This window comes from Coturnix japonica, unplaced genomic scaffold, assembly GCF_054131305.1.
Source record: "Coturnix japonica strain WE unplaced genomic scaffold, WE-NBRP24 Scf055, whole genome shotgun sequence".
Taxonomy (NCBI): Eukaryota; Metazoa; Chordata; class Aves; order Galliformes; family Phasianidae; genus Coturnix; species Coturnix japonica.
This window is the reverse complement of record NW_028188958.1, coordinates 982,226-1,006,057: the sequence shown is the minus strand read 5'-3', so window position 1 is coordinate 1,006,057 and position 23,832 is coordinate 982,226. Positions and strand designations below refer to the sequence as shown.

The 23,832-nt window shown below is 57.2% G+C and overlaps 1 protein-coding gene across 1 annotated transcript in view; it reads right to left on the bottom strand.

Annotated features, from left to right (window-relative positions):
* The window catches only part of LOC107307133 (filamin-C-like), a 145,709-nt gene that overhangs the window by 227 nt on the left and 121,650 nt on the right, over positions 1-23,832 (bottom strand). The window contains exons 31-37 of the mRNA XM_085533205.1: positions 19,526-19,687; positions 16,750-16,953; positions 14,028-14,180; positions 12,710-12,832; positions 7,270-7,497; positions 5,242-5,508; positions 577-714 (exon numbers count right to left, since the gene is read on the bottom strand). Coding sequence (XP_085389331.1) covers positions 577-714; positions 5,242-5,508; positions 7,270-7,497; positions 12,710-12,832; positions 14,028-14,180; positions 16,750-16,953; positions 19,526-19,687 — 1,275 coding nt within the window. The remainder of the gene's footprint in view (positions 1-576; positions 715-5,241; positions 5,509-7,269; positions 7,498-12,709; positions 12,833-14,027; positions 14,181-16,749; positions 16,954-19,525; positions 19,688-23,832) is intronic.

Below are 23,832 nucleotides of genomic sequence, written 5' to 3'. Positions count from 1 at the left end.
CTGCCCCATACATGAACCCCGCCCCACACCTGACCTCCCACCCTATACCTGACCTCGACCCCCACCTGCTCCCCCACCTCATACCCACCTCCCCACCCCACACCTGACCCCCGCCCCACACCTGACCCCCCACCCTATACCTGACCTCCTGCCCCACACCTGATCCCCCACCTCATTCATCATCCCCTGCCCCACAGCTGAGCCCGCTGCCCCACAGGCACCCCCCTGCCCCATATATTACCCCCACCCCATATATTGCCCCCCACCACATATATGATCCCCTACCCCACAGCTGATCCCTGCCCCATACCTGACCCCCGCCCCACAACCTACCCCCCACCCCACACCTGACCCCCACCTCATTCATCATCCCCTGCCCCACAGCTGATCCCTGCCCCATACATGAACCCCGCCCCACACCCGACCCCCCACCCTATACCTGACCTCGACCCCCACCTGCTCCCCCACCTCATACCCACCTCCCCACCCCACACCTGACCCCCCACCCTATACCTGACCTCGACCCCCACCTGCCCCCCACCTCACACCCCCCCCCCACGTGCCCCCGCCCCATACCGGGTTCCTGCACGAGGTAGGTGACCCCGCAGGATCCATCCTTCCTGTCCTCGAAGTTGATCTCAGCTTTGCTGGGACCCTCCACCGCGATGGACAGACCCCCGGCCCCGGCCTCGCGCGTCCAGATACTGAACTCAGCTGCAAAGGGGGATGAGATGCTCATGGTGCCCCACAGAACATCCCCATCCAGCCCCATGTCCCCCCACACACCCACACATACCCCCTTAAACCCCCCATACACCCCCATTTCCCCCCATCCACCCCCACATACCCCCTTACATCCCTATATAGATGTAAGATATGTAGATCCATATATAGACCCCCATGTCCCCCCATATACCCCCATCCAGCCCCTTACACCCCCCATCCTCCCCCACATACCCCCATCCACCCCCATGTCTCCCCATACACCACCACAAAGCCCCCGTACACCCCCATCCTCCCCCATGTCACCCCACATACCCCCTTACATCCCTATACACCCCCATGTCCCCCCATACACCCCCATATACCCTCATATACCCCCATACACCCCCATATAACCCCTTACACCCCCTACACCCCCCATATCCTCCCATACACCACCATTTACCCCCATATACCCCTACACACCCCCCATATACTCTCATACACCCCCATACACCCCCATATACCCCCTTACACCCCCTACACCCCCATATACTCCCATACACTCCCATATACCCCCTTCCATCCCCATACACTCCCATACACCCCCATATACCCCCCATCCACCCCCACATACCCCCACATACCCCCTTACATCCCCATCCACCCCCATGCCCCCCATCCACCCCCACATATCCCCCTCACAACCCCCATACACCCCCATGTCCCCCCATACACCCCCATATACCCTCATGCCCCCCATACACCCCATGTACCTCCTTAAACCCCCTACACCCCCATATACTCCCCTACACCCCCATATACTCCCTTACACCCCCTACACCCCCATGTCCCCCCATCCACCCCCACATACCCCCTTACATCCCCATACAATCTATATGTCCCTCCATACACCCCCATACACCCCCATATCCCCCCATACACCCCCATGTCCCCCCATACACCCCCATATACCCCCTTACACCCCCTACACCCCCATATACTCCCATACACCACCATATACACCCCATCCATCCCCACATACCCCCCATATACCCTCATATACCCCCAATACACCCCCATATACCCCCTTCATACACCCCCATACACCCCCATGTCCCCCCATACATCCCCATACACCCCCACATACCCCCCTACACCCCCATCCTCCCCCACGTCCCCCCACATACCCCCCATACGCCCCCACATACTCCTTTACATTACCATACACCCCCATGTTCCCCCATACACCCCCATGTCCCCCCATACACCCCCATGTCCCCCCACATACCCCCCATACGCCCCCACATACCCCCTTACATCACTATACACCCCCATGTCCCCCCATACACCCCCATATACCCTCATACACCCCCCTACACCCCATGTCCCCCCATACCCCCCATTCCCCCATATCCCCCTCACAACCCCCATCCACCCCCATGTCCCCCCATCCAGCCCCATATACCCCCATATACCCCCCTACACCCCATATACCCCCTTACACCCCCTACACCCCCCATATCCTCCCATACACCACCATTTACCCCCCATATACCCCCTACACACCCCCTATATACCCTCATATACCCCCATACACCCCCTCATACCCCCCATCCTCCCCCATGTCCCCCCACATACCCCCTTACATCCCCATCCTTTCCCATGTCCCCCCATCCACCCCCACATACCCCTTACATCCCCATACAACCTATGTCCCTCCATACACCCCCATCCACCCCATATCCCCCCATCCACCCCCATGTCCCCCCATACACCCCCATATACCCCCTTACACCCCCTACACCCCCATATACTCCCTTACACCCCCTATACCCCCATATACTCCCATACACCCCCATACACCCCCATGTCCCCCAATATACACCCACATACCCCCTTACACCCCCATACACCCCCATATGCCCCCATACACCCCCCCATACACCCTTATATACCCTCACATACCCCCTTACACCCCCTACACCCCCCATGTCCCCCCGTACACCCCCATATACCCCCATACACCAACATATACCCCCCATACACCCCATCCACCCCCACATGCCCCCACATACCCCCTTACACCCCCTGCCCTCCCCCATACACCCCCATGTCCCCCCATCCACCCCCATATACCCTCATATACCCCCATCCACCCCCATATACCCCCTGACACCCCCTACACCCCCATATACTCCCATACACTCCCATATACCCCCTTCCATCCCCATACACTCCCATACACACCCATATACCCCCCCATCCACCCCCACATACCCCCACATACCCCCTTACATCCCCATCCACCCCCATGCCCCCCATACACCCCCACATATCCCCCTCACAACCCCCATACACCCCCATGTCCCCCCATACACCCCCATATACCCTCATATACCCCCCTACACCCCATATAACCCCATACCCCCCATCCCCCCATATCCCCCTCACAACCCCCATCCACCCCCATGTTCCCCCATCCACCCCCATATACCCTCATATACCCCCCTACACCCCATGTACCCCCTTAACCCCCTACACCCCCATATACTCCCCTACACCCCCATATACTCCCTTACACCCCCTACACCCCCATGTCCCCCCATCCACCCCCACATACCCCCTTACATCCCCACAAAACCTATGTCCCTCCATACACCCCCATCCACCCCCATATCCCCCCATACACCCACATGTCCCCCCATACACCCCCATATACTCCCTTACACCCCCTATACCCCCATATAAACCCCTACACCCCCATACACCCCCATGTCCCCCCATATACACCCACATACCCCCTTACACCCCCTTACACCCCCATATGCCCCCATACACTCCCCATATACCCTTATATACCCTCACATACCCCCTTACACCCCTTACACCCCCCATGTCCCCCCATACACCCCCATATACCCCCATACACCAACATATACCCCCCATGTCCCCCCATCCACCCCCATATACTCTCATACACCCCCATACACCCCCATATACCCCCTTACACCCCCTACACCCCCATATACTCCCATACACTCCCATATACCCCCTTCCATCCCCATACACTCCCATACACCCCCATATACCCCCCATCCACCCCCACATACCCCCACATACCCCCACATACCCCCTTACATCCCTATACACCCCCCATGTCCCCCCATACACCCCCATATACCCTCATATACCCCCACACACCCCATGTACCCCCTTAAACCCCCTACACCCCCATATACTCCCTTACACCCCCTACACCACCATGTCCCCCCATCCACCCCCACATACCCCCTTACATCCCCATACAACCTATGTCCCTCCATCCACCCCCATCCACCCCCATATCCCCCCATACACCCACATGTCCCCCCATACACCCCCATATACCCCCTTACACCCCCTACACCCCCATATACTCCCATACACCACCATATACCCCCCATCCACCCCCACATACCCCCCATATACCCTCATATACCCCCATACACCCCCATATACCCCCTTTATACACCCCCATACACCCTCATGTCCCCCCATACATCCCCATACACCCCCACATACCCCCCTACACCCCCATCCTCCCCCACGTCCCCCCACATACCCCCCATACGCCCCCACATACTCCTTTACATTACCATACACCCCCATGTCCCCCCATACACCCCCATGTCCCCCCACATACCCCCTTACATCCCTATACACCCCCATGTCCCCCCATACACCCCCATATACCCTCATACACCCCCCTACACCCCATGTCCCCTCATACCCCCCATCCCCCCATATCCCCTTCACAACCCCCATCCACCCCCATGTCCCCCCATCCACCCCCATATACCCTCATACACCCCCATACACTCTCATATACCCCCTTGCACCCCCTACACCCCCATATACTCCCATACACCCCCATACACCCCCATGTCCCCCCATATACACCCACATACCCCCTTACACCCCCATCCAGCCCCATATACCCTCATACACCCCCCTACACCCCATATAACCCCTATACCCCCATCCACCCCCATGTCCCCCCATCCACCCCCATATACCCTCATATACCCCCATACACCCCATGCCCCCCATACACCCCCACATATCCCCCTCACAACCCCCATACACCCCCATGTCCCCCCATACACCCCCATATACCCTCATATACCCCCCTACACCCCATGTACCCCCATGCCCCCCATACACCCCCACATACCCCCTCACAACCCCCATCCACCCCCATGTCCCCCCATCCACCCCCATATACCCTCATATACCTCCCTACACCCCATGTACCCCCTTAAACCCCCTACACCCCCATATACTCCCATACACCCCCATACACCCCCATGTCCCCCCATATACACCCACATACCCCCTTACACCCTCATACACCCCCATACACCCCCCTACACCCCATGTACCCCCATATACACCCACATACCCCCTTACACCCCCATACACCCCCATATACCCCCATACACCCCCCTACACCCCATGTCCCCCCATACCCCCCATCCCCCCACATGTCCCCCATACCTGGCACTCCGGCCACCCCCCTCTGCAGCCCGGGTCCCCCGGCCCTGGCTCTGTGGGCTCCTCCCTCCCCGAGGGGTCCCACGGTGAAGGGGAAGGGGCTGCCGGGCACGTGCTGCCCGCGGAACTTGACGGCCACGCTGTGCGCGCCCAGCTCCTCGGGCACGAAGCGAACCCGGTACGCGCCACCAGGACCCGCCTGGACCTCGGCGTCAGAGCGCTGACCCGACGGGCTCAGAACCTGAGCACACAGCTCCGGGGGGGACGGGTCTGGAACGACAGGGGGGGTCAGGGTAAGGCGGGGTAATGAGGGGTAATGTGGGGTAATGAGGGGTAATGCGGGGTAATGCGGGGCAATGCGGGGTAATGTGGGGTAATGTGGGGTAATGCATGGTACTGCAATGCAGGGCAATGCGGGGTAATGCGGGGTAATGCGGGGTAATGCAATGCATGGCAATGCAGGGCAATGCGGGGTAATGAGGGGTAATGCGGGGTAATGCAATGCATGGCAATGCAGGGCAATGCGGGGTAATGAGGGGTAATGTGGGGTAATGTGGGGTAATGCGGGGTAATGCACTGCATGGCAATGCATGGCAATGCGGGGTAATGCAGGGTAATGAGGGGTAATGCACTGCATGGCAATGCATGGCAATGCATGGCAATGCATGGCAATGCGGGGTAATGCAGGGTAATGCACTGCATGGCAATGCACACACCCCCTTGCACACACACTCCCCCCTTGCACACACACCCCCTCGCACACACTCCCCCCTTGCACACACACCCCATCCCTTGCACACTCCCCCCTCGCACACTCCCCTTGCACTCCCCCCTTGCACACACACCCCATCCCTCGCACACACCCCCTTGCACACTCCCCCCTTGCACACACACCCCATCCCTTGCACACACCCCCTTGCACATTCCCCCTTGCCCACATACCCCCTTGCACACCCCCTCGCACACACCCCCTTGCACACGCACACCCCCTCTCACACTCCCCTTGCACTCCCCCCTTGCACACACACTCCCCCTTGCACACACCCCCCATTGCACACACACCCCATTGCACACACCCCCCCTTTGCACACACACCCCTTGCACACTCCTGCCTTGCACACTCCCCCCTTGCACACACGCTCCCCCCTTGCACACACACTCCCCCCCTTGCACACTCCCCCCTTGCACACTCCCCCCTCGCACACACACACCATCCCTTGCACACTCCCCCCTTGCACACACACTCCCCCCTTGCACACACACCCCTTGCACACACAACCCATCCCTTGCACACACACTCCCCGCTTGCACACACACTCCCCCCTTGCACACACACCCCCTCGCACACACTCCCCCCTTGCACACACACCCCATCCCTTGCACACACACCCCCGCTCGCACACTTCCCCCTGGCCCACACACCCCTTGCACACACACTCCCCCCTTGCACACACACCCCTAGCACACTCCCCCCTTGCCCACATACCCCCTTGCACACCCCCTCGCACACACCCCCTTGCACACACACACCCCCTCTCACACTCCCCTTGCACACTCCCCCCTTGCACACACACTCCCCCCTCGCACACACCCCATTGCACACTTCCCCCTTGCACAATCCCCCCTTGCACACACACTCCCCCTTGCACACACACTCCCCCCTTGCACATACACTCCCCCCTTGCACACACACCTCATCCCTTGCACACACACTCCCCCCTTGCACACACCTCCCTTGCACACTCCCCCCTTGCACACACACTCCCCCCTTGCACACTCCCCCCTTGCACACACACACCCTCACACACACCCCTCACACACACTCCCCCCTTGCCCACACACCCCTTGCACACACACACCCCCATTGCACACACCCCCTCGCAAACTCCCCCCTCGCACACTCCTCCCTCGCACACACACCCCATCCCTCACACACACCCCATCCCTTGCACACTCCCTCCTCGCACACCCCATCCCTCGCACTCCCCCCTCGCACACACTCCCCCCTTGCACACTCCCTCTCGCACGCACCATCCTGCGCTCTGGCCGCAGCCCCGAATCCCCCGAGGAATCCCCCGAAGACGCCGTGGAAGGGCTCGGCTCCCACCCGCGTGGACTCTTGCACGCGCACCTCCCGCGTGGTTTCCCCGCCGCGCGTTTTGCTGATCTCGGTGCGCTCGGTGCGCGTGTAAGTGTGGCTGCTGCGCGTGAACGTGCGCGTGAGACGCTCCTGGGCCGACACCATCTGGAACCAGTTGCCTGCGGGGGGACAGCGGGGTGTCAGGGGACATTGAGGGGTGGGGGGAGTGTGCAAGGGGTGTAAGGGGACACGGGGGGACAACCAGGGGTTATGGGGACAGCTGGGGGTTATGGGGACATATGGGGACACGTGGGGACAGCTGGGGGTTATGGGGACAGCTGGGGGTTATGGGGACATGTGGGGACACGTGGGGACAGCCGGGGGTTACGGGGACATATGGGGACATATGGGGACAGCCGGGGGTTATGGGGACATATAGGGACATATGGGGATGTATGGGGATGTATGGGGACATATGGAGACATGTGGGGACAACCAGGGGTTATGGGGACAGCTGGGGATTATGGGGACATATGGGGACACGTGGGGACAGCTGGGGGTTATGGGGACATGTGGGGACATATGGGGACATATGGGGGTTATGGGGACATGTGGGGACATATGGGGACATCCAGGGGTTATGGGGACATATGGGGACATATGGGGACATCCAGGGGTTATGGGGACATGTGGGGACACGTGGGGACAGCCGGGGGTTATGGGGACATGTGGGGACATGTGGGGACATCCACGGGTTATAGGGACATACGAGGTTATGGGGACATATGGGGACATATGGGGACAGCCGGGGATTATGGGGACATATGGGGACACGTGGGGACAACCAGGGGTTATGGGGACATATGAGGTTATGAGGACATATGGGGATGTATGGGGACATATGGGGACATGTGGGGACAACCAGGGGTTATGGGGACAGCTGGGGGTTATGGGGACATATGGGGATGTATGGGGACATATGGGGACACGTGGGGACAGCCGGGTGTTACGGGGACATGTGGGGACATATGGGGACATATGGGGACAGCTGGGGGTTATGGGGACATGTGGGGACATGTGGGGACATATGGGGACAGCCGGGGATTATGGGGACGTGTGGGGACATATGGGGACAGCCGGGGGTTATGGGGACATATGGGGACACGTGGGGACAGCCGGGGGTTATGGGGACGTGTGGGGACATATGGGGACATATGGGGACATCCAGAGGTTATAGGGACATATGAGGTTATGGGGACATATGGGTACACATGGGGACACATGGGGACAGCCAGGGGTTATGGGGACAGCTGGGAGTTATGGGGACATTTAGGGACATATGGGGATGTATGGGGACATAAGGGGACATGTGGGGATATCCAGGGGTTATGGGGACTTGTCAGGACATATGAGGACAGCCAGGGGTTATGGGGACATATGAGGTTATGGGAACATATGGGGACATATGGGGACACATGGGGACAGCCGGGGGTTATGGGGACGTGTGGGGACATATGGGGACATCCAGGGGTTATGGGGACATGTGGGGACATATGGGGACAGCCAGAGGTTATAGGGACATATGAGGTTATGGGGACATATGGGGACATATGGGGACACATGGGGACAGCCAGGGGTTATGGGGACATGTGGGGACATATGGGGACATGTGGGGACATATGGGGACATCCAGAGGTTATAGGGACATATGAGGTTATGGGGACATATGGGGACAGCTGGGGACACATAGGGACAGCCGGGGGTTATGGGGACATGTGGGGACATATGGGGACAGCCAGGGGTTATGGGGACATATGAGGTTATGGGGTCATTGAGGGGTTATGGGGACATATGGGGATGTATGGGGACATGTGGGAACATGTGGGGACATCCAGAGGTTATGGGGACATATGGGGACGTATGGGGACATGTGGGGACATCCAGGGGTTATAGGGACATGTGGGGACATTGAGGGGTTATGGGGACATGTGGGGATGCATGGGGAGATATGGGGATGTAGGGGGACATAAGGGAACACATGGGGACATCCAGGGGTTATGGGGACATATGAGGTTATGGGGTCATTGAGGGGTTATGGGGACATATGGGGACATAAGGGGACGTGTGGGGACATCCAGGGGTTATAGGGACATATGAGGTTATGGGGACATTGAGGGGTTATGGGGACGTATGGGAATGTATGTGAATATATGGGGACATGAGGGGTTATGGGGACATTGAAGGGTTATGGGGACATGTGGGGAGGTATGGGGACACATGGGGACGTGTGGGGATGTAGGGGGACATGAGGGGACACGTGGGGACATGGGGATGTGGGGGCAGATGGACGGACAGACGGACACGGGGATGGATGCAGAGATGGGCACGTGGATGGAGGGAGGGACAGGAGGATGGACGGACAGACAGACGGACAGACGGACAGGTGGGAGGATGGACGGACAGACAGATGGACAGACGGACAGGTGGGAGGATGGACGGACAGACAGATGGACAGGTGGGAGGATGGATGGACAGATGGACAAATGAATGGGATGGAGGGATGGACACGTGGATGGACGGACAGACAGATGGATGGACGGACAAATGAATGGGGGGATGGAGGGATGGACACGTGGATGGATGGATGGACAGATGGACACAAAGATGGACAGACAGACAGATGGAGGGATGAAGGGACACATGGGTGGATGGATGGACAGACAAGGGGTGGACGCATGGATGGATGGATGGACAGATGGACACAAAGATGGACAGATGGACGGGCAGATGGACACAGGGCTGTAGAGCTGGGCAGGCGGACGGACAGACATATGGACAGACGGACAGACAGACGGACAGACAGATGGACACTGGGGACGGATGGGGGTGTGTGTGGGGGAGGGGACGCGGGGACGGACAGACGGACGGGGGGTGGGGTGGGGGGTGGACCCACAGACCAACCCGCAGACGGACGCACGGACAATGGCAGACGGGCACGGATGGACGGACGGACACGGACACACGCGGGGACGGACGGACGAGGAGAGATGGACGAGGGCGGCACAGCTGAGACACGGCGCTGCCACATCCACAACACGGCCCACAGCCCCACATCCCCACATCCCCACAGCCCCATAGACCCACAGCCCCACAGCCCCACTGCCCCACATCCCCACAGCCCCACTGCCCCACAGCCCCACTGCCCCATAGACCCACAGCCCCACTGCCCCACAGCCCCATAGACCCACAGCCCGACAGCCCCACTGCCCCACATCCCCACTGCCCCACAGCCCCACATCCCCACAGCCCCACTGCCCCACAGCCCCACTGCCCCATAGACCCACAGCCCCACAGCCCCACAGCCCCACTGCCCCATAGCCCCACAGCCCCACTGCCCCACAGCCCCACAGCCCCATAGACCCACAGCCCCACTGCCCCACAGCCCCACAGCCCCACTGCCCCATAGCCCCACAGCCCCACTGCCCCACAGCCCACTGCCCCATAGACCCACAGCCCTACTGCCTCACATCCCCACTGCCCCATAGCCCCACATCCCCACTGCCCCACCTCCCCACCTCCCCACCTCCCCATACCCCACAGCCCCACATCCCCATATTCCCATAGCCACAGACATTGGTGTTCCCATGGCCCCATATATTGGTGTCCCCAGACACTGGTGTCCCCATGGCCCCATATAGTGCCATCCCCACATCCCCATGGCCCCATATATTGGTGTCCTCCTGGCCCCATGGCCCCATCCCAGTCCCCATCCCCATATCCTCATGTCCCCATGACCCCATAGCCCCCCACAACCCGTCCCCATGTCCCTGTCCCTGACCCCCCCATGTCCATGTCCCCAAACTGTGCCCACCCGTCCCTGTGTCCCCACCCCCAACATGTCCCTGTCCCCATGTCCCCCTGTCCCCATATCCCCTCATCCCCATGTCCCCCTGTCCCCATATCCCCCTGTCCCCATGTCCCCCTGTCCCCATGTCCCCCTGTCCCCATGTCCCCCTGTCCCCATATCTCCTTGTCCCCATGTCCCCTTGTCCCCATATCCCCCTGTCCCCATGTCCCCCTGTCCCCATATCCCCTTGTCCCCATGTCCCCCTGTCCCCATGTCCCCTTGTCCCCATATCCCCCTGTCCCCATATCCCCCTGTCCCCATGTCCCCCTGTCCCCATGTCCCCCTGTCCCCTTGTCCCCATATCCCCCTGTCCCCATATCCCCCTGTCCCCATGTCCCCCTGTCCCCATGTCCTCCCACCCCCACCCACAACCTGTGTCCCCCTGTCCCCGTGTCCTTCTGTCCCCACCCCATCCCTGTCCCCATCTCCCCATCCCCAACCTGTCCCTGTCCCTGTCCCCAATGTGTCCCCCCCATCCCTGCCCCCAACCCACCCCTGTCCCACTGTAACCCCATCCCTGTCCCTGTCCCCATATCCCCATACCCATATCATCCCCCCCGTCCCCACATCCCCAACCCATCCCCATCCCCATATCCCCCCCAGGCCCACATCCCCCCAATCCCCATATCCCCTCCCATGTCCCCAACCCCCCCCCCCCCCATGTCCCCATACCCCCCATGCTCCCCCATTATGTCCCACCCCAATCATGTCCCCCCTCAAACCCCCCCCACCCCCCATGCTCCATGTCCCCCCATGATGTCCCCCCCATACCCCACATCCCCCATCATCATGCCCCTCCATAGCCCCCACATCCCCCCATACCCCACGTTCCCCCCCATCACGTCCCCCCCATGCCTCCCACTTCCCACCCCACCCCCCACATCCCTCCCCCATGCCCCCCCATGCCTGAAATCCCCTCATCATGTCCCCCCAAACCCCATGCCCCCCCCATCCCATGTCCCCCTCTATCATGCCCCCCCTGCCCCCTCCCATCACGCCCCCCACGTCCCATGTCCCCCCCCATCATGCCCCCTCCACCCCCCCCACATCCCATGTCCCCCCCCAATCACGCTCCCCCTTCCCCCCCCACGTCCCTTGTCCCCCCATCACACCCCCCTGCCCCCCACATCCCATTTCCCCCCCATCACGCCCCCCCAGCCCCCCCCCACGTCCCATGTCCCCCCCCATCCCATGTCCCCCCCACATCACGCCCCCCCAGCCCCCCCATGTCCCCCCCCATCCCATGTCCCCCCCCATCCCATGTCCCCCCCCCATCACGCCTCCCCTATCCCCCCCATGTCCTCCCCCACCCCATGTCCCCCCCCATCCCATGTCCCCCCCCCATCACGCCTCCCCTATCCCCCCCATGTCCCCCCCAGTCCCCCCATGTCCCCCCCCACCCCATGTCCCCCCCCATCCCATGTCCCCCCCACCCCATGTCCCCCCCCACCCCATGCTCCCCCCATCCCATGTCCCCCCCCCACCTGGTATCTTGAGGTTGAGGTCGCACGCGCTGCCGATGGCCGCAATAGACGCTGCCTGGCGGCTGCGGGTGATGCTCTCCTTGACGCGCCCCTCCCCGCTCACCTTCACGGTGAAGGGGCTCCCTGCCCACAGCACAACATTGCGGACCCCCGACACGGGATGCATGGACCCCCCCCAGGAGGTCACCCCACACTGTGCCCCCCCCCCCCAGGAGGTCACCCCACAATGTGCCCCCCCCCCCCAGGAGGTCACCCAACACTGTGCCCCCCCCCAAGGAGGTGACCCCACACTGTGCCCCCCCCCCCCAGGAGGTCACCCCCACACTGTGCCCCCCCCCAGGAAGTCACCCCCACAATGCCCCCCCCCCCCCAGGAGGTCACCCAACACCCTATGGGGTCCCCATCCCCTGGTGTCACCCATCCCCACCCCCCCACCACGATACCCCCCCCAGGAGGTGCCCCATCCCCTGGAGCCCCCCATCCCCCCCACCCCCCCACAATAACCCCCCAGAGGTGACCCTCCCATCCCCCCCAACCCCCCACAATAACCCCCCCACAGGTGCCCCATCCCCCCATCCCCCCATTCCCCCCACCCCCCACAATAACCCCCCCATCTCATCCCCCCCATCCCCCCACAATAACCCCCCAGGAGGTGCCCCTTCCCCCCCACCCCCCCACAATAACCCACCATTCCCCCCATCCCCCCACCCCCCCCAATCACCCCCCAGAGGTGCCCCATCCCCCCATTCCCCATACCCCCCCATCCCCCATCCCCCCATTCCCCCATACCTCCATACCCCCCCATCCCCCATTCCCCCATTCCCCCATCCCCCCCCATCCCCCATTCCCCCATTCCCCCATACCCCCCCATCCCCCATCCCCCCATCCCCCCATCCCCCCCCATCCCCCCATCCCCCCATCCCCCATCCCCCCATTCCCCCCCAACCCCATCCCCCATACCCCCATACCCCCCCATCCCCCATCCCCCCATTCCCCATACCCCCCCATCCCCCATCCCCCATCCCCCATCACCCCCCCATCCCCCCCATCCCCCCATTCCCCCCCCATCCCCCATCCCCCCATCCCCCATCCCCCCATCCCCCCCCATCCCCCATCCCCCATTCCCCCATACCCCCCCATCCCCCATCCCCCATCCCCCCATCCCCCCCCATCCCCCATCCCCCCATTCCCCATACCCCCCCATCCCCCATCCCCCATCCCCCATCACCCCCCCATCCCCCCCATCCCCCCATTCCCCCCCCATCCCCCATCCCCCCACCCCCCCATCCCCCATCCCCCCATCCCCCCGTTCCCCCACCTGGCACGTGTCTGTCGGCGAACTTGACGCTGAGCCGGTAGCTGCCGGGCTCGGTGGGGCAATAGGACACTTTGCACGTTCCGTCCTCAGCGTCCTCACAGTGAATGTCCACTTTGCTGGGACCCTCCACCGACAGACCCAGACCGCCGTACCCTGAGTAGGGACACGGGGTAAGGGACACACACAGACACATAGACACATAGACCACATAGACCCATAGACCACATAGACCCATAGACCCCATAGACCACATAGACCACATAGACCCCATAGACCACATAGACCCCATAGACCACATAGACCACATAGACCCCATAGACCCCATAGACCCCATAGACCCCATAGACCACATAGACCACATAGACCCCATAGACCACATAGACCACATAGACACCATAGACCCCATAGACACCATAGACCCCATAGACACCATAGACCCCACAGCCCCCACAGCCCCATAACCCCCACAGCCCCCACAGCCCCCATAGACCCCATAGACCCACAGCCCCCATAGACCCCATAGACCCCATAGACCCCATAGCCCCCATAGACCCCATAGACCCCATAGACCCCATAGACCCCATAGACCCATAGCCCCCATAGACCCCATAGACCACATAGACACCATAGACCCCATAGCCCCCATAGACCCCATAGACCACATAGACACCATAGACCCCATAGCCCCCATAGACCCCATAGACCCCATAGCCCCCATAGACCCCATAGACCCCACAGACCCCACAGCCCCCATAGCCCCCATAGACCCCATAGACCCCATAGACCCATAGCCCCCATAGACCCCATAGACCCACAGCCCCCATAGACCCCACAGCCCCCACAGACCCCATAGACCCCATAGACCCCATAGACCACATAGACCACATAGACCCCATAGACCCCATAGACCACATAGACCCCATAGACACCACAGACCACATAGACCACATAGACCCCATAGACACCATAGACCACATAGACCACATAGACCACATAGACCCCATAGACCACATAGACCACATAGACCCCATAGACCACATAGACCCCATAGACCACATACACCCCATAGACCACATAGACCCCATAGCCCCCATAGACCCCATAGACCCCATAGCCCCCATAGACCCCATAGACCCCCATAGACCCCATAGCCCCCATAGCCCCCATAGACCCCATAGCCCCCATAGACCCCATAGCCCCACAGCCCCCATAGACCCACAGCCCCCATAGCCCCCACAGCCCCCACAGCCCCCATAGACCCCACAACCCCCATAGCCCCCACAGCCCCCACAGCCCCACAGCCCCCACAGCCCCCATAGCCCCACAGCCCCCACAGCCCCATAGCCCCATAGCCCCCATAGACCCCACAGCCCCCATATTCCCCACAGCCCCCACAGCCCCCACAGCCCCCATAGACCCCATAGACCCAGAGCCCCCATAGACCCCAGAGCCCCCAGAGCCCCCAGAGCCCCCATAGCCCCCATAGACCCCATAGACCCCACAGCCCCCATAGACCCCATAGACCCCACAGCCCCCATAGACCCCATAGACCCCATAGACCCCATAGACCCCATAGACCCTATAGCCTCCATAGCCCCCACAGCCCCCACAGCCTCCACAGCCCCAATAGCCCCCACAGCCCCCATAGCCCCCACAGCCCCCACAGCCCCCATAGCCCCCACAGCCCCCACAGCCCCCATAGCCCCCATAGTCCCCATAGCCCCCATATCCCCCACAGCCCCATAGACACACAGCCCCCACAGCCCCACAGCCCCCACACAACCCCACAGCCCCCCCAACCCCATAGCCCCCATAGCCCCCATAGACCCCATATCCCCCACAGCCCCCATAGCCCCCATAGACCCCATAGACCCCACAGCCCCCATAGCCCCCATAGCCCCCACAGCCCCCATAGCCCCCACATACCCCATTCCATCCCATATCCCATCCCATATCCCATCCCATCCCATACCCCATATCCCCATACCAGCACTCCGTGTATCCACAGTGAACTGTGCCAGCTGGAAGGTGGTCCCATATCCCATCCCATACCCCATAACACCCCATAATACCCTATATCCCATCCCATACCCCATAACACCCCATAACACCACATAACACCCCATAATACCCCATAATACCCCATAACATCCCCCATACCAGCACTGCGTGTGTCCACAGTGAACTGTGCCAGCTGGAAGGTGGTCCCATATCCCATCCCATACCCCATAACCCTATAATACCCCATACCCTATACCCCATACATACCAGCACTCCTTGTATCCACAGTGAACTGTGCCAGCTGGAAGGTGGTCCCATATCCCATCCCATACCCCATAACACCCCATAATACCCCATATCCCATCCCATACCCCATAACACCCCATAATACCCCATATCCCATCCCATAACTCCCTATAACCCCATAATACCCCATACCCTATATCCATACATACCAGCACTGCGTGTATCCACAGTGAACTGTGCCAGCTGGAAGGTGGTCCCATATCCCATCCCATACCCCATAACACCCCATAACACCCCATAACACCCTATATACCCGTACCAGCACTGCGTGTGTCCACAGTGAACTGTGCCAGCTGGAAGGTGGTCCCATATCCCATCCCATACCCCATAACACCCCATAACACCCCATAACACCCCATAACACCCCATAACACCCCATAACACCCCATAACACCCCATAACACCCCATACATACCAGCACTCCTTGTATCCACAGTGAACTGTGCCAGCTGGAAGGTGGTCCCCTCGCTCAGCCCGGCCCCCCACACTTTGACCCTCTGCGCGTCCCCGATCTCGGAGGGTCCCACCATGATCTTGAAGGGGCTGTTGGTCACGTGCTGCCCCCCCTTACGCACGCTCACCACGTGCTCACCAACCTCCTTGGGCGTGAACGAGATGCCTGGGGGGAACATATATATTATATGTTATATATAGGGAACGAGGTGCCTGGGGGGACATAGAGATATTATACATTATATATAGGGAATGAGATGCCTGGGGGGGACATAGAGATATACGTTATATATAGGGAACGAGGTGCCTGGGGGGACATATAGATATACATTATATAAAGGGAATGAGACGCCTGGGGGGACATATAGATATTATACATTATATATAGGGAATGAGGTGCCTGGGGGGACATATAGATATTATACATTATATATAGGGAATGAGATGCCTGGGGGACATATAGATATTATACGTTATATATAGGGAATGAGGTGTCTGGAGGGGACATAGAGATATATGTTATATATAGGGAATGAGATGCCTGGGGGACATAGATATTATATATTATATATAGGGAATGAGGTGTCTGGGGGGACATATAGATATATGTTATATATAGGGAATGAGGTGCCTGGGGGGACATAGAGATATATGTTATATATAGGGAATGAGGTGCCTGGGGGACATATAGATATTATACGTTATATATAGGGAATGAGATGCCTGGGGGGACATAGAGATATTATACATTATATATAGGGAATGAGATGCCTGGGGGGGACATATAGATATACGTTATATATAGGGAATGAGATGCCTGGGGGGGGAACATATAGATATACATTATATATAGGTAATGAGGTGCCTGGAGGAGACATATCGATATTATACATTATATATAGGGAATGAGATGCCTGGGGGGACATAGATATTATATATTATATATAGGGAATGAGGTGTCTGGGGGGACATAGAGATATACATTATATATAGGGAATGAGATGCCTGGGGGAACATAGAGATATACGTTATATATAGGGAATGAGATGCCTGGGGGGACATAGAGATATTATACATTATATATAGGGAATGAGATGCCTGGGGGGACATATAGATATATGTTATATATAGGGAACGAGATGCCTGGGGGGACATAGAGATATTATACATTATATATAGGGAATGAGATGCCTGGGGGGGACATAGATATTATATATTATATATAGGGAATGAGGTGTCTGGGTGGACATAGAGATATATATTATATATAGGGAACGAGATGCCTGGGGGGACATATAGATATATGGTATATATAGGGAATGAGATGCCTGGGGGGACATAGAGATATATATTATATATAGGGAACGAGATGCCTGGGGGGACATATAGATATATGGTATATATAGGGAATGAGATGCCTGGGGGGACATATAGATATTATACATTATATATAGGGAATGAGGTGTCTGGGGGGGACATACAGATATACATTATATATAGGGAATGAGATGCCTGGGGGGACATAGAGATATATGTTATATATAGGGAATGAGGTGCCTGGGGGGACATAGAGATATACGTTATATATAGGGAATGAGATGCCTGGGGGGATATAGAGATATACATTATATATAGGGAATGAGATGCCTGGGGGGGACACATATAGATATATATATATATTATGTAGTGAATGAGATGCCTGGACACACACACACACTTATACCCATAGCACCCTATACCCATAGCACCCTATACCCATAGTACCCTATAACCACAGTACCCTATACCATATATATCTATACATTATACCTATATGTCTGTTAGGCAGCCGTTTAAGCAGACATGGCTCCTCGGTGCCCAATGGAGCCCTGATTGTGGCCGTCAGTTACACACACACACACATATACCATAACACTATATATATCTATACACCACATATATCTATACATTATACCTATATGTCTGTTAGGCAGCCGTTTGAGCAGACACGGCTCCTCAGTCCCCGATGGGGCCCTGATTGTGGCCGTCAGTTACACACACACATATAACACTATATCTATATGTATCTATATGTATCTATATGTATCTATATGTCTATAACACTATATATATCTATACATTATACCTATATGTCTGTTAGGCAGCCGTTTAAGCAGACACGGCTCCTCAGTCCCCGACGGGGCCCTGATTGTGGCCGTCAGTTACACACACACACATAACACACATATAACACACACATATATACCATAACACTATATATATCTATACATTATACCTATATGTCTATTGGGCAGCCGTTTGAGCAGACACGGCTCCTCGGTGCCCGACGGGGCCCTGATTGTGGCCGTCAGTTACACACACACACACATAACACACATATAACACACACATATATACCATAACACCATATATATCTATACATTATACCTATATGTCTATTGGGCAGCCGTTTGAGCAGACACGGCTCCTCAGTGCCCGACGGGGCCCTGATTGTGGCCGTCAGTTACACACACACATATAACACTATATCTATATGTATCTATATGTATCTATATGTATCTATATGTCTATAACACTATATATATCTATACATTATACCTATATGTCTGTTAGGCAGCCGTTTGAGCAGACACGGCTCCTCGGTCCCTGACGGGGCCCTGATTGTGGCCGTCAGTTACACACACACACACATATAACACTATATACATCTATACACTATATATATCTATACATTATACCTATATGTCTGTTAGGCAGCCGTTTGAGCAGACACGGCTCCTCAGTCCCTGATGGGGCCCTGATTGTGGCCGTCAATTGACTCAGGTCCGGCTCCGAGATCTTGAGCGACACGTCGGTGGCTGTGCCAACGTTCAGCTGGGACGTGCGTAATGAGTCGTCACCTATGGGATAAGGACAGGGTATGGGGGATATGGGGTGGGATAATGTAGAGTAATATGGGGTAATATGGGGTAATATGGGGTAATATGGGGTTAAATTGGGGGATATGGGGGGATATGGGGGATATGGGATGGTATGGGGTGGTATGGTGGGATATGGGGTGGTATGGGGTGGTATGGTGGGATATGGGGTGGTATGGGGTGGTATGGGGTAATATGGGGGGATATGGGGGGATATGGGATGGGAGGGGAGTCCGTGCCCACATTCAGCTGGGACGTGCGTAATGAGTCGTCACCTACAGGATAGGGACAAGGTGTGGGGGATATGGGGGATATGGGGGGATATGGGATGGTATGGGGTAATATGGGATAATATGGGATGGGGTAATATGGGATGGGATTGGGAGATATGGGGGGATATGGGGTAATATGGGATGGGATGGGGAGATATGGGATGGTATGGGGAGATATGGGGGGATATGGGATGGGATGGGGAGATATGGGATGGGATGGGGAGATGAGATATGGGATGGGATATGGGGTAATATGGGATGGGGAGATATGGGATGGGATGGGGAGATATGGGATGGGGACATATGGGGGGATATAGGGTAATATGGGATGGGAGGCCGTGCCCACGTTCAGCTGGGAAGTGCACAATGAGTCGTCACCTGGGGATAGGGACAAGGTATGGGGGGATATGGGGGGATATGGGATGGTAGGGGGGATATGGGATGGGATGGGGATATATGGGGGGATATGGGGTAATATGGGATGGTATGGGGTGATATGGGGGGATATGGGGGGATATGGGATGGTATGGGGGGATATGGGGTGATATGGGGTGGTATGGGGGGATATGGGGGATATGGGGGATATGGGGGATATGGGGGATATGGGGGGATATGGGGGATATGGGGGATATGGGGGATATGGGGGGATATGGGGGATATGGGGGATATGGGGGATATGGGGGGATATGGGGGATATGGGGGGATATGGGGGATATGGGGGGATATGGGGGATATGGGGGATATGGGGGATATGGGGGGATATGGGGAGATATGGGGGATATGGGGGGATATGGGGAGATATGGGGGATATGGGGGATACGGGGGGATATGGGGGTATATGGGGGATACAGGGGGATATGGGGGATATGGGGGATATGGGGGATATGGGGGGATATGGGGGATATGGGGGATATGGGGGATATGGGGGATATGGGGGATATGGGGATACGGGGGGATATGGGGGATATGGGGGATATGGGGGGATATGGGGGATATGGGGGATATGGGAGATATGGGGATATGGGGGATATGGGGGATATGGGTGGATATGGGGAGATATGGGGATATGGGGGATATGGGGGATATGGGGATATGGGGATATGGGGATATGGGGGATATGGGGGGATATGGGGGGATATGGGGGGATATGGGGATATATGGGGGATATGGGGGATATGGGGGGATATGGGGAGATATGGGGGATATGGGGGATATGGGGGGATAGGGGGGATATGGGGGATATGGGGGGTATGGGGAGATATGGGGGATATGGGGGATATGGGGGGATAGGGGGGATATGGGGGATATGGGGGGATAGGGGGGATATGGGGGGATATGGGGAGATATGGGGGATATGGGGGATACGGGGGATATGGGGGGATATGGGATGGTATGGGGTGGTATGGGGTAATATGGGATGGTATGGGGTAACATGGGATAATATGGGATGGGGTAATATGGGATGGGATGGGAGGCCGTGTCAACATTCAGCTGGGACGTGCGCAATGAGTCGTCACCTACGGGATAGGGACATGGTATGGGGGGATATGGGGGTAATAGGGGATAATATGGGGTAATATGGGATAATATGGGATGGGGTAATATGGGATAATATGGGATGGGGTAATATGGGATGGGATGGGAGGCCGTGCCCATGTTCAGCTGGGACGTGCGTAATGAGTCGTCACCTGGGGAGAGGGACATGGTTATGGGGGGATATGGGGTGGGATAATGTAGAGTAATATGGGGTAATATGGGGGGATATGGGGTAATATGGGATGGGAGGCCGTGCCCACGTTCAGCTGGGAAGTGCACAATGAGTCGTCACCTGGGGATAGGGACAAGGTATGGGGGGATATGGGGGGATATGGGATGGTAGGGGGGATATGGGATGGGATCGGGAGATATGGGGGGATATGGGGTAATATGGGATGGTATGGGGTGATATGGGGGGATATGGGGGGATATGGGATGGTATGGGGGAATATGGGGTGATATGGGGTGGTATGGGGTGATATGGGGGGATATGGGGGATATGGGGGATATGGAGGGATATGGGGGGATATGGGGGATATGGGGGATATGGGGGGATATGGGGGGATATGGGGGATATGGGGATATGGGGTTATGGGGGATATGGGGGGATATGGGGGATATGGGGGATATGGGGATATGGGGGGATATGGGGGATATGGGGGATATGGGGGGATATGGGGGATATGGGGGATATGGGGTGGGATAATGTAGAGTAATATGGGGTAATATGGGGTTAAATTGGGGGATATGGGGGGATATGGGGGGATATGGGGGAATATAGGGGGATATGGGAGGGTATGGGGGGATATGGGATGGTATGGGGTGGTATGGGGGGATATGGGGTGATATGGGGGGATATGGGAATGTATGGGGGAATATGGGGTGATATGGGGTGGTATGGGGTGGTATGGGGGGATATGGGGGGATATGGGGGGATATGGGATGGGAGGGGAGTCCGTGCCCACGTTCAGCTGGGACGTGCGTAATGAGTCGTCACCTACGGGATAGGGACAAGGTATGGGGGATATGGGGGATATGGGGATATGGGGGATATGGGGGGATATGGGGTGGGATAATGTAGAGTAATATGGGGTAATATGGGGTAATATGGGGTTAAATTGGGGGATATGGGGGATATGGGGGATATGGGGGATATGGGGGGATATGGGGGATATGGGGGATATGGGGGATATGAGGGATATGGGGGGATATGGGGGATATGGGGGATATGGGGATAATATGGGGTAATATGGGATAATATGGGATGGGGTAATATGGGATGGGGAGATATGGGATGGGATGGGGAGATATGGGATGGGATATGGGGTAATATGGGATGGGGAGATATGGGGGGATATGGGGTAATATGGGATGGGGAGATATGGGATGGGATATGGGGTAATATGGGATGGGATGGGGAGATATGGGATGGGATGGGGTGGTATGGGGTGATATGGGGGGATACGGTGTGATATGGGGTGGTATGGGGTGATATGGGGTGATATGGGGTGGTATGGGGAGATATGGGGGTATATGGGGCAATATGGGATGGGAAGATATGGGATGGGATGGGATGGGATGGGGAGATTTGGGTTGATATGGGGGGATATGGGATGGGATGGCGAGATATGGGAGGATATGGGATAATATGGGATGGGGAGATATGGGATGGGATGGGGAGATATGGGATGGGATATGGGGTAATATGGGATGGTATGGGGTAATATGGGGTAATGTGGAGTAATGTGTGGTGATATGGGGGTAATATGGAGTGATTGGGGTGATATGGGGTAATATGGGATACTATGGGGATAATATGGGGTAATATGGGTAATATGAGGTAATGTGGTATATTATGGGGTAATATGGGGTAATATGGGGTAATATGGCTAATAAGGGATAATATGGGATATTATGGGATAATATGGGATGATATGGGGTAATATGGGATAGTATGGGATAACATGGGATGATATGGGGTAATATGGGATAGTATGGGGTATTATGGGATAATATGGGATAACATGGGGTAACATGGAATGATATGGTGTAATATGGGATATAATGGGATATTATGGGGTATTATGGGATAATATGGGATAACATGGGGTAACATGGAATGATATGGTGTAATATGGGATATAATGGGATATTATGGGATAATATGGGGTAACATGGGATATTATGGGCTGCCATGTGTTAATATGGGATATAATGGGATATTATGGGATGCCATGTGTTAACATGGGGTATTGTGGGATATTATGGGATGCCATGTGTTAATATGGGATATAATGGGATATTATGGGATGCCATGTG